This window comes from Toxoplasma gondii, chromosome XI, assembly GCF_000006565.2.
Source record: "Toxoplasma gondii ME49 chromosome XI, whole genome shotgun sequence".
Lineage (NCBI taxonomy): Eukaryota > Apicomplexa > Conoidasida > Eucoccidiorida > Sarcocystidae > Toxoplasma > Toxoplasma gondii.
Genome location: NC_031479.1, coordinates 2117177 through 2129065, shown reverse-complemented (window position 1 = coordinate 2129065; position 11889 = coordinate 2117177). Strand labels below are relative to the sequence as shown.

Genomic DNA, 11889 nt, shown 5'->3' with positions numbered 1-11889 from the left:
GGCACCACGCGCCGGCAGGCCAGTGCTTGAAGGCTTCATTCGTTCATCTGCGGCGCCACTTTTGTGGATGCGTTGACTCTATACATTTTTGCCCCCCACCGAAGTGTTTACGATCAGATCCAGCTTCCGCGAATGTTCGGGCGTTCCTTGAAAAGGGGTGAACCCGGCGTTGTCGTAGAAGGAAAGCCCATTTCGGCTGTCGGGACTCACCTCCCCTTCTGCCCGAAAGGTGTCGGAAGGCCCGGCTGCAGGCAACTTCGCTGCGACCTCTTGTCTCTGTCGGTGTCGTCTTCGCGGCCGAGCTGTCACGCTTCTCCGCCGAAGGCCACGAGCGACTGAAGAGCGCCCCTTACGGGTTCCTCGTGTCTGCTTGCTTTGTTGGTCGGGGAGCCCCGGAGCGGTGTCCGCTGCTCCGGTCTCTACAGGCTGCACAGAGGACACGAGCGAAGGGCCTCCCGCCAGCCCCCGCTCGGTTGCGTCTTCGTTTCCGTTACTTCCTCGGACGCTAAGGGCCGCAGGCAGAGCCTTGCCGCAGGGCACTCCCGTACACACAGTTTTCTCTGGCTCGCCCGCCTGGGTATACAAACTGTCGGGTTTTTTCGCTGGAGTCCGAAGTCGGGACTCTCCCGCGTACACCTGACCCTGCACAGGCCGGCGCTGGCGCCTACAGCCGCGTCGAAAGGCGTGGCGGGCGCCCTTCTTGCGCTTGCGATCATGTGTGGACCCCATGGAAAGGGGAATGCTGTCAGCAGAGGACGAGGAGACAGAGGAAGAGACGCGGGAAAAGCCGGTGCTGACTGTCGAGTCGCTGTCGCCGCCCTTCCGAGGACTCCCGTCGAAAGCGTTCGGCGTCAACGAGGACAACGTCGAGCGCGACAAGGAACCGGGCATGACTGTCCGTGACAAGGAAGGGAAACTGGTGTCTAGTGAGTTCGCCCGAGACATTGAGAAATCGGTCTTCGACTGGAAACGCGAACGCCACACCATTCGCCCCGCTCGCCGCTGCCGCTCCCGTTTCTTCCGCTTCCGCAGGTCGAAACCAACACGGCTCACCGCGCACACGACTCCAAGTAAAAGCAGACTAAGACGGCCGGCGGGAAGATCATCTGTTGCATTTCCGTAGTCCTGTAGAAACGACAACAACGAAAACAACGCGAGCGTTACGCAAGTCCAATTCACAATAATGTGAGCGTGTTAGAGAGACGAACCTATCAGAGTGCAGGGGTCACAGACGTGAGCCGTCGTCGTTGCGCAAGCAGGCGAGTTTGTGCGCTTGTCTAAATGATGTCAATTTTCCTCAACTACGTTGTCTGCCTACAGCTCCGTCCGTGCACTCGTGATCGGAATGCACCACGAATCATATTTTCCCTGTCTCTCCGCCGAGACGTCACCGCGCCAGCTCACGGTTACCTGTCGCGTTACGTTCGTTCTTACCTCCAGATGTGTCTCTTTACCATAGTTTTCTCCGTCTTCTTCACCTGCAGTTTTTTGTGTACGCCCCGCCGAGAGGGCGTTCATGCTATCCAGCAGAGCTTGTCTGCTTTTGCTAATCTGCTCCTCTGCCTGATTATCGGCTTCCCCGTCCCGGTGCATCTGATCCTTCTCGTCATCATCAGCTCCCAGGGCTTTCTTAACGTTCTGAAGGAGCGAAGCTAGGCGAAGGCCCGGCTCTGCGTCTGAGCCCGACGGGAGAGGCAGGTCCGGAGGCACGGCAACAACCGAAGGCCGCCGCCATGGACGGGCATCCTCTTCGCTGTCCCTGCGTTTTTTTCGTGATGCTGCATCCACACCTTCCAGAGCCCCGGAGGAATCCCACTTGGAGGGAGCCGCGGAGTCCCGAAGATCCACCGCGCCGTCGTCCGTCACACGCGACGGGGACAGCGTCTCATCGTCCTTTCCGTAGGGCAGATGTGGCACAAGGGTATCCCACCAGTCTCTAGGCAATGGAACGACCTCCAGTTTGTCTCGATCAAAATCTTCGCTTGTCTCCTTCCACATGAACGGACTCTGGGTCACGGAGGGTAAGTGCTTGGACTGCGTCTTGGACGTCCTGGGCGACAAGGACGCCCTGGGCGACTTCGGAGACAGTGGCGTCATGGGCGTCGGCGGAGGCGCGGGAGGCGGCGTCGGAAGAGGCACAGAGAACCGCATAAGCACGGGGCGTCTAAAGGAGGGTCGGTGGGAATCTTTCATCGCGTCGACGCGTGTGGCTTCAACGCTGTCTCCGGAGTGGGTGTGTCCTGCCGCACCAGAGTACGCTTCGCTGCTATCCAGCTCTGGACCTGGGACCTCAGCTTCAACCTCATCCACGTCTGTCAACCCGGACAGCCAAGGTCCTGTGCGCCTCCTCCTCCAGATTCCTGCCACAAACGAAGGTGCGCCACTGGGGCCGGACACAGACATCGAAGGGGACTTGAGGTCGAGCGTCGTTGCGACCCCTCTCCTCTGCCTCGACGCTCGCCTTTTCTGGTCCTCAGCGCCCTCGGCGGTCGCTCCCGCCGCTGCAGTTTCGCCCAACGGATCCTGCGTCGTCTGAGGCTTCCCCTTGTCGTCTGTCTTTCGATGCAGAGACGAGGCCTGACGAGGCGCCAACCGCGCCGCTGTCCCTTTGCGTTCATTCTTGTGGCCAGGACCATCATCAACAAGGGGAGAAACAGCCGGCTGAAGAAAAAGGGGACATAACAACACATATAGGAACGAGAGATGCCCCTGCACTTGTGCTGCGCCACCAAAAACGATCCAGAGAGTGACTAGTGCCGAGTGCTTCCTCTGGGCGAGTCGACGAACCAGAGAACGCGCACACATAAACGCGGCGTCTGAAAACCTTGTGAAGCGCGCAGCCGCGGAGATACACGGTAGACACAATCCAACTAGGCTGGGCACGTATTCTTGCTCTAAGCGGTTGCCCTGCGATAACACGAAGCCTTGGGAAAGGGAACAACCTGTCTCCACAAACGCTCTGTTCTCGAGCGAAAGGGTGTTCGCCGGCAGGTAGAATTCCTGGCTCGTCTCTATACTGTCTCGCTCACCTGATCTTCAGCCTTGTTCTCGTCGTTGCGACTATTGGCGCCTTTCTTTTCCTCCACCACTGGCAAGCGTTTACCGGGTTTAGGAGACCGGCCCCTTTCGGTCGCAACGTAACGCTGCACCCCTAGCTTGGAATTTTGGGGTACTGCGATAGCCCTCTCATTCCTCTCGGAGTTCGTCTTCTGTCTCTTTTCAGCATCGTCTCTCTTGTCTTGTGGACTGGTTAGCGAGGGCTCGGCAGCGTGTCTCCTCTGATTGTTCCGCTTCCGTTCTTTTCGCCGCTTTTTCTTTTCCGCTTCTCGGGCAGACAGAATCGCGTTTGCGTCTCTTGCGGTTTTCCTCCTTGGTTCTTCTGTCTCTTCGACCTCGCCCTTCTTGTCCCGACGTGGCTCCGCAACACCCGCAGGGTACCGCCTGTTGTCGAGAGCTCCAGCCCTTGTCTCCTCGTTCCGATTTCGCTTCTCCACCTGCGACGTTCTCATGAGTGTCTGTGGTGCACTTTCCGAGTTCCCCACATCGGCGGCACCTTGCGAGTCTTCTTTATCTTTGTCTTTTTTTCGTCTTCGTCCTCGTGCCTTTTTTCGACCTCTCTTGGAGGCCTCAGTGTCAGATTGCTGTGTTCTCGTCCGTCCTTCCTCCACCTCTGCTTCAGGAACCTCGCCCGGCGGCGATTGCATGGCCTTTCGACGCCGCGGCTCCTCTGTCCTGTCCTCAGCGCGTTGCTTTTCTCGAGATTCCTCCGGCCCGTTTCGCGAGTGACGTGTCCGGTCTGAGGCCGAAGTGCGTTTTTTCCTTTGTGCGGCAACCAGCGAGGGCGTCCAAACGGTGAGAGGCTGAGTCGCCTTCAGGGAAGGGACAACAGCAGGCGGCAAAGGTGAGACGATGCTGTCGCCTGGCAGCACACTCGGAAAGGGAACTGCGTTACGTACAGGCACATCAAACGCCGTCCGCGCAGACGTCGACATGAACTCGTCTTCACCCCCGGACCCAAGCTCGGAATAAAGGCCTTCAGCGCCGCTCACCGGAGCGGGTTCGATCGGCCTGAACGAGTTCTCTGGTTTGCCAAAAATGAAGGGAATCGGTGCCGGGGGTCGCGTTTGAGGACGCAGTAGCCTGCAGGACCAAAACGACGCACACAGACCATATACGTCATCGTCTCCTTTTCCCCCTAGCGCCTAGAGCCCACAATTGGCGCCTTCGACTGCCTCTCTGCATCCTGTGGTCGCTGCTGTGATCACTGATCTCTCTTCGTTCTCGCTGCTTTTCATTTTTCCCCTGTACCCATCCTTGTGTCGTCAGCACTATCTTCCGAGAAATCCCACTGAGACAACCGACTGCGACGACGTTCATCCTAAGTTCAGTGCCAATCACACGGACAGCAGCGAACCCCTGGGTTGACGACTGTCAGTGCCTTCTGTCCTTACTTGGAACTGTGCGGCACTTTGCCTAGCTCGACGCGATGCATCACATTAGAAATCAACTCTGCCACTTCCGGTTCGACGTTGTCGCTTTCAAATTTACTATTTACGGGATCCAACGCCGAGTCCATATCATCGAGCGCATGGTCAACGGTGTTTCTTCCCGGTTCTTCGAGGGCGCGGAGAGCTTGAGTCGGTTTTGGCTAGAAGCAAAACAAAACAGACACCAGAGTCACCAGGTAAAAAAACCAAGCGCACGGAAATAGCGCCATCTGAGGCGATCCTTTACGTCGCGACAGAGAAAGCCACGAGCGTCCCGCGAGACTCGTGACGCTGCGCATAGTTCGGTGCAAGATGCTCCGAAGGAACCTCCAGAGCGAAAAAGGAAGGAAGAACACAGTACGACGCCGAACGGGGCGACTTCTACCGGCACAGGAGCCGAAATAGAAGGAAAACGAACACAACACGATGGCGACGACTCGGAACGTGATGGAAGCCTCAGCACGGGTCCCCTGCACATTTGCGTGTGCACGAAAACGTTACAACAGATCCATTCTTCGAACGTCTAATACACGGCAAGATACTAGGATGCAGTTCCGAATCCACGCAGACGCGGGATACTGGAAAACGGCTCATGTGGAACCCTTCGATGTCGAATGATGTCATGTGTTGCCGCAACAATGCATTGATTTCACCACGCCTCAGAAACCACCCAGAGGCTTGCGGGTCTTCAGCAAGGTTTGTGTAGCCTGCGGGAAAGCAGGGAAGACCGTTTAGGGGCTTTATACCAGTATGCAGAAGGCGCCCACAGGCACGTCCAACTCACGAGAAACAGGGCAGAACTATGCTACAATTATCATGCTTACCGTCGCTAGAGGGTTATGTGTGTGCTGCGCGGAACAGGCAAAGGAAGGAGAAACGACAAAATTTTAACTCGTGGCTGCTGAAGGACGGAGCAAGGTTTTAGAAGGCGCAGAAGAGTCCCGAGAGGACAGGGCGTCGAGAATGTCGCGACTGGCAACACACGAACGGAAGGCTACCGGGCATGGACGATAGGAAACTGCATGTCTCATTCAAGTTCCCAAGTTAGCTGCTCTGTGCCCGCCCATCATATATTTCCAAACACACACGAGTGACCTTACTCTCCATCAATTTGGAGAGAGTTCGGCAGCCTGCTGTCTCTCCCCTGCGGGTGTCGTTTTGACAGGTAGTCAGACTCTTTCAACGACCCTCCACACTTACGCCTTCGGTTGGTGTCTGTGACCAAAGGGAGAAACGAAGAGACACGCAGGACGCCTTTCTACAGAAAAGCTGAAAAGAGCTGATGGCTTTCGAGGAGGAGCTCCTCTCAGAGAGATATCCCACATGCGGCTTCACCGTCACTTGTGTCCTCAGCAGAGACTCCAATTCCGCGTGAGCAAAACGGATCGACAGACGTTCGTTGAATACACATGGGAGGCATGTCGAGAAAATGAAAACGAAAGACAGATTGCTAGAAATAACCCGTTACGGTCTCGTTTGCCACTTGTTTCGAAGCGTGCTCGACAAGAACAAGGACAGAACCTCGCTTTCTCTCTCTCTGAGACGTGAGTTCATGAGAAAACGCCTTTCGTTGGAAATGGAACGAAGGCGAGCAAGGAAGCCAATAAGACGAAGACCGTGTCGACGTGGGACACGTCTTCATATGTATGGAAAGATATAATAGATATACAAGTCCACAGAGGCAGACGGCATGCAAATATACACCTCCGTAGTTAGGTATACGTGTAGCGGAACTTGCAGTGGGCACACTTGGACAGACACGCAGGTCGTTGCAAAACGCTTGGGGGACGCATGCACATGTGGTTTCGCTGCGGGCCAGCTGACACAGGTCTTCCACATGCACGCAAGAGCAGACGCGTAGAGCCGCCGATGAAAATGTGGAGGCAAGCGAATACAGACTGGTAGGTTCCGAACACGAAGGGGGTGTGGGACAATAGATGAAAGGAAGTGTTAAGAGCAGATTGAGGCGGAAGGGCAGCCACGGACGTAGGCTTCTTCACCTTCGCGAAACAGCAAAGGGTGAACTCGTTAAAAAAAAAGAACTGGCCAGGACACAAGAGGCGAAGATGAAGTGTACGGGATGCGAGTTCCATCAGATTCTCTAGGGACACGTTTCCCGAGAACTGAATGACTGAATCTAGATACTACAAACAAAACGAGGCGGCATAACAGGAGACGCTTTCTGTGGAAAGAAGAGACCACTAAGGCGTGGCTGGCCTTGTTTTGAAGGACGAACAAAAGAGGTTGCTTACCGTTGCTTGGCCGTCTTCGAGTCCCTGGAAGATAGCACGCAACGCAACAACAGACGATGAACGGAGGACCGACACACAGTCTCTCTTCGTTGCGTCTGCCAGGTCTTCTCGGGTATTCAACACAAGTTCCCTTCGTCCCCATGGGCCTGGCTGCTCCGTGCCTCGCGCCTGTGCCCGAGGCCGCCGAGGAAAAACGAAAGAGGGTGGAGTGCATACGCATTTTTTGGCTAGTTTGCTCATCCGTGCTCCCCAATTTCATTTGGCAGTTCTCACGCGAGCTGCGCGCCTGATACAATCCCATGGCGTATCGATGCCTAGGCGGCTTCCCACTACTGGAGCGCATTATTTCTCCTGCGGCTTTCTATTGGAAGCGTCTGCTTGCTCAAAAAACCTCATTATCAACATTTCTAAACGGCAACCGACATAGCAGAGAACGGGTAGAAATGCAACAAAAAAGGGTGGCGAGTAGCTGAGCGTGAATTGTTTTGTATGGCGGCAGTAGCATCTACGCGCGACCAAATTCCAGTCATCTCTCACATGAAGGCAACAAGCAAAGGCATCGAAAAAAAGAAACACTTCTTAAATGAGCCTCGACAATGACAGAGAGCATGCGAAAAAGCATGCCGTCTGTCGCACGAGAACAGGACACGGTGAAACAAAGGAGACAACAGGCAGGAGAAGGCCCCTGGTTCTGCGCCTTCTCTACAAGACTGAGAAAGGATTGCAAAACCCACGCCATCATCCATGTAGTCTCCACCGTTGAGAGACTTGTGGCGTAGCCAAGGCAACACAGGCTGTTTGCAGCGGGTATGAGCAAAGAAGACTGAATGAACCTCGCTCGCTTCCTAAATTGAAAAGACGATTTTCTTGAAAACGACAGTACACAAAGAGAGCAGCTAACTCCCTTGCCAGAGACATGGCGGCGACAAACACAGTGCTTGCATCATGTTCGCCCGACGAAAGTACGCACTAGCTGAGTCAGAGCCTGAACAGAACCGACAGCAATACAGGACGAGAGAACGTGAAGCGAGCGACGGCAGAGAACACAGTAGAGGTGCGCTCGGCCTCGGTTCTTCACAAATGTCTCTCAGGGATTTTGGAACAAAAGAGGTGACACCTGGACTTGTGTAGAATCGCGCGGCGTCTCAGATGTCTTGAAACGGCAACGAAGCGTCCCCTTGCCCGGTCTATGTATGCATCTGATAATTTTATATAGATGGTCGATTAGCACCGTGGCGTCGTGAACGAAATTATATCCACGCCACGAGGTAGAGCACACAGGCACACACAGGTATGGACAGGTAGGTAGGACGGTTGAGTCAGGCGGAATGTGAAACGATACGCACGTCGCTTCAGTGAATGGGCCTCTTTTCGAAACAAGTTAAGACAGCCTACAGTTGGTGGCCACCAAAGGGCACTTGGGTAGATCACCCGTGAACTTCACCCTCTACAGCATGCAAAGGTATGTGCATTCGCGAGTAAATAGATGAAGCTGAAGTCGCGGGCATCTCGCCGCAGCCTATGAAGTGACTGCCGCGTCCGGACAACGCAAAACAACTTCGTCGGTTTGACTGTGTTCAACACCCCCCTAGAAGATACAAAAGGTTAGAGGAATCACTAGTCACAGGCGTCACCAAGCGAAAGCTACACTTTATAAATCCCACGGCGAAGGGTGCCTCGTCACGGTGAACCAGCCGGAATTCACGTACGCCTGCAAAACGCGTACAGCAGCACACACTCGCACACTCAGAAATAAATAAATGCATCTTCACTGAGCATATATCACGGAAAAAAGAAGAGTCAGATACCTGTGATGCACACCCTTTCTGAGGTTGGTTAGTATGAATGTCTCGAGCAGAGATGCGACACGGCTAGTGCCACCTCTTGGCGCAATTAGCAAACTGAACGCTGGTTCCTCTGCACGCATTTGTATGGTCGTGCGTGTTTTCGTGTCTGTAGTTTTGTGCGGACTTGTTGTGTCCGTATCCGTGTGGGCAGTGTTTAGGTTTTCTCGGGAAGAACATCCGAGGTCGACGGCCCAATCTCCAACTACGCGGCAGCTGCCTGCTATATGCGGAAGACAGGATCTCTCGACATCACCCATAACAGTTTTGTGGGAACGACATCTTGTTAGAACAAGGAACTCCAAGGAAACGAATAAATGCCTCTGGTGAGTTCGATGGGAAGAGGGTTGGACAGATTTTTCTTTCCGCATTCAAGTTAGAGGAATACTGCTGTCGCTCACTGGGACGGACGAAAGGGGGTCCTTGAACTTCTGAAGGGGGGAAAGGAGAGTCGCGGTCTGCAGCGATGACCCAAGTGAAAGCTGGAAAACAAGAGGGTTCTTCAGTGAGAGAGTTCTGCACGTCCACGTCGAGCGTGGTGACGAACGCAGCAACGGCCAGTAGTTGCGACAGGCGAACCCACCAGTTATACAGACCTCTGTTAAAGGTGTTTGAGGCGCGACCCAGAAACTTTCCCATAGACATCTTCTGTCGCTTTTCCTCCGACGAAAAGACTCTTTCCATTTTTTCAGCGGAGCGAAGTTGTTCCAGAATGGACTGTGCCCAAGTTGCCCAAGTGTGAGCAGGTGACTGGGAGGATGTCCCTCCACAGCTGCGTCCCGGCCCCCGCCTCACTGTTATTGTTAGCTGACGTCTATCGCGTACAGAGTGTTGACGGTCCTGTGTTTTCTCGAGCTTGGACATCGTCACGCCCTGCAAAGATACAACTAAGAGTCTGGATTCCCTCCCGCCGGCAGACGGCAACCGTCTGAGCGCGGCGTCATCGTGCGCGGATTCTTCTCGTCTGCGCGTTTGACCACGACGGGAAAAAATGTGAGACAAGAGAAATGCCTTCCATGAACGTAGACGATTTTTTGCGAAGAGAAAAGCAGAAAGACTCTCTTTGCCGCGCTCTGGTGACAGCCGCAAGGAAGAAGATCGAAGAGTACGGAGACGGGGGGGCGGGCCCCTCTGGTCTTTTGCGCCGCCACGTACCTCAGGGGACGGCGTGTCCAGGGGACAAAAAAAGGAGCAGACAGGAGAAGAACTTTATAGCACGAAAATATGCTGGAGATAGCAGGCAAAACAAAGCAACGGTCTGAAAAGTATGTGTTTCGTCCAACATCTGCAACCTGAAGCGTAGTGGGTCGTGAAGAAACCCGCGGGCATCCTGCCGGGAGGAGGGCCGACTGTGGCAACAAACCTAAATAACGCTAAGTTTGTGATGTGTAGCGAGGCTTCAAGAGGATGCACAAGCGGCCTAGAAGACACAGGACGAGAAATAGAAACCTTCAAACCCGAAGGTTAGTCTCTCTTCGCGTAGTGAACCTGTGAACCCCACGCCCAGCTGTTTGGAATCGAGGATCGAAATCGGGTCTGCTGCCTCGCCATCTTTTCGTCAGTCGGTTTCGCGTTTACTCGGGGTAGCCCAGAGGTAGAGGTGTTGGTTTGAGTCAGTAAGTCCTAGACTTCAGACACACTGAGAACACCAAAACTATTTGTTTGCATTCTGTTCTCTCCTGTTCTTCCACAAGACTATAACGAAGATGAATCCTCTGCTAAGACACTGTGCTTCTGTTGCAGAACCCCGGGAGGTATCTGGACGGTCATGTTGACAAATGCCTCGATACTAAGGGGTGTCCGGCGGATGCCAGGCGAATGAGAGCTTAAGATACTGTCTAATAACGGCATGTCGGTGGATCACCATCTCGTTTCTTGCGCCTTCCCTGCGGCATACCTGATCGACAGCAAACGGCAATATCTGCTTCACACGCGTGCATTTTGCTCGGTGAATGGCAGCCCTTCTTGAATCTAGACCACGTCGGCCATAGAGTGACTGTCAGCTTCTGACCAGCGAGTAGACTGTTGCCTCTGTCGCGCAGCCATCACAACAGAAATGCAGCCACCGGCGGAAACGCTCGACTTGTCACGCAGTCCTGAAGCGCAGAACCTTGAAAGAGGTATGCGTACTTGTGTTTCCCAACTAACGGAGTAGGATGCACTCGCAGGCTACAGCAAGGTTCGGGAAACGCCTTATATCCAGGTCAAGGTCGTAAAAACCAGAACACTTCACCAGATTGCTCTCTGGCAAGGGAAGCTGAAGGGCCTGGTGTGTGAAAGATTACTTAATACCGCAACCAACGTTTTGTCTACCTCATGGTGCGTCTTGCCATCGTACACATTTTTGCGTTCTCCCCCTCTCCCCCCAAGTTATAGGGTTGTTTCTGTTGGCGTGACTGGTTGTGTCACTGCGCCCTTGTTGTCATAGAGGTAAGCCAGGGGCACTATTTTCATCCGCTAGACACCCTCGGAGGTAATTGGTAAGCGTCTCGGTATTTTCCTGGCGGCATGCAACTATGATCGATTGCTCCCGCGTACCTGCTGTGTACAGCCGGGTGTTATGTATGATACTGGAGCGGCTATACTATCACTGTGACATCGGGAAAGCTCCAGCATTATCGCGTGGAGGGGTGTGGCTCTCACAAGGAGCGGTCACTATCCGTGTAGGGCAGATGGAGCGAACTAGTCGCTCGAGGGCCGAAGAAATTTAGAGGACCACAGGGATGGACTAAGCATGGTTTCAAGTTCACCCAAAGACAGGACGGGAAGGGGGTGCCGATGAGTTTGATGCTTCTCTTCCATACAGAAAACTCTGTTAGGTTACGTTTCATCCTGCATAATCCTCTACCTTGGCTGCACTTAATACCATACGTACGCATAGCATGTTTCCATGGAAGAGTGCTATATTGACCAACCAAGCCTCGATGGACTCTGGGTTTCCATAACCACAAAACGCACAGACTTCAGCTAGTGTATTGTGTTTTACACGGTTTAAGCGAGCTTGAAGCACACGCACGAAAAGAACTAGGGTGAATTGCCGCTCCACAGCGCCATCACCCAGATACAGCTAAAGCACCCCAATTCCAAGAAGATCAGAGACAACGAAGTACAAGTATGCCGAACTGTGTGACAAATTCCATCGTCCGACAGATGACGCCTTCAGTGATTCACCCATTCTATTCCTTTTGATAAACTGATTTGCTCAATTGCTCCGTGGGTTGTGCGCAGAGTGGGAATCCATACGTCACCAGCTGGTTCGAATTGCGTTGTTAGAAGATACGGACACATTTTGCCTTTTGCATAATG

At 53.9% G+C, this 11889-nt stretch overlaps 2 protein-coding genes across 2 annotated transcripts; both read right to left on the bottom strand.

The window, feature by feature from the left end:
* Positions 1–78: 78 nt before the first annotated feature.
* On the bottom strand, positions 79–7882 carry TGME49_311490 (hypothetical protein; the record flags this gene model as incomplete). The annotated part of the gene is made up of 7 exons (XM_018782679.1): positions 6740–7882; positions 5688–5702; positions 5312–5335; positions 4452–4648; positions 3030–4140; positions 1435–2661; positions 79–1125 (listed from the first exon to the last, which is right to left on the bottom strand). Exons 1-7 carry the CDS (start codon positions 6977–6979, stop codon positions 79–81), a joined length of 3861 nt encoding a protein of 1286 aa, XP_018635514.1. The 5' UTR covers positions 6980–7882.
* TGME49_311485 (hypothetical protein) lies at positions 7883–10012 on the bottom strand. The gene is made up of 2 exons (XM_018782678.1): positions 8985–10012; positions 7883–8450 (listed from the first exon to the last, which is right to left on the bottom strand). Exons 1-2 carry the CDS (start codon positions 9445–9447, stop codon positions 8317–8319), a joined length of 597 nt encoding a protein of 198 aa, XP_018635515.1. The 5' UTR covers positions 9448–10012; the 3' UTR covers positions 7883–8316.
* Between the last annotated feature and the right edge of the window lie 1877 nt (positions 10013–11889).

What these genes read in the sequence shown, in the direction of transcription:
- TGME49_311485 (XM_018782678.1), bottom strand. Translation starts at nt 9,447, where the DNA reads ATGTCCAAGCTCGAGAAAACACAGGACCGTCAACACTCTGTACGCGAT. An exon ending in ACCCCCTTTCGTCCGTCCCA is followed by an intron (nt 8,451 to 8,984) that starts GTGAGCGACAGC and finishes CGCGTTTTGCAG; the next exon opens with GCGTACGTGAATTCCGGCTG.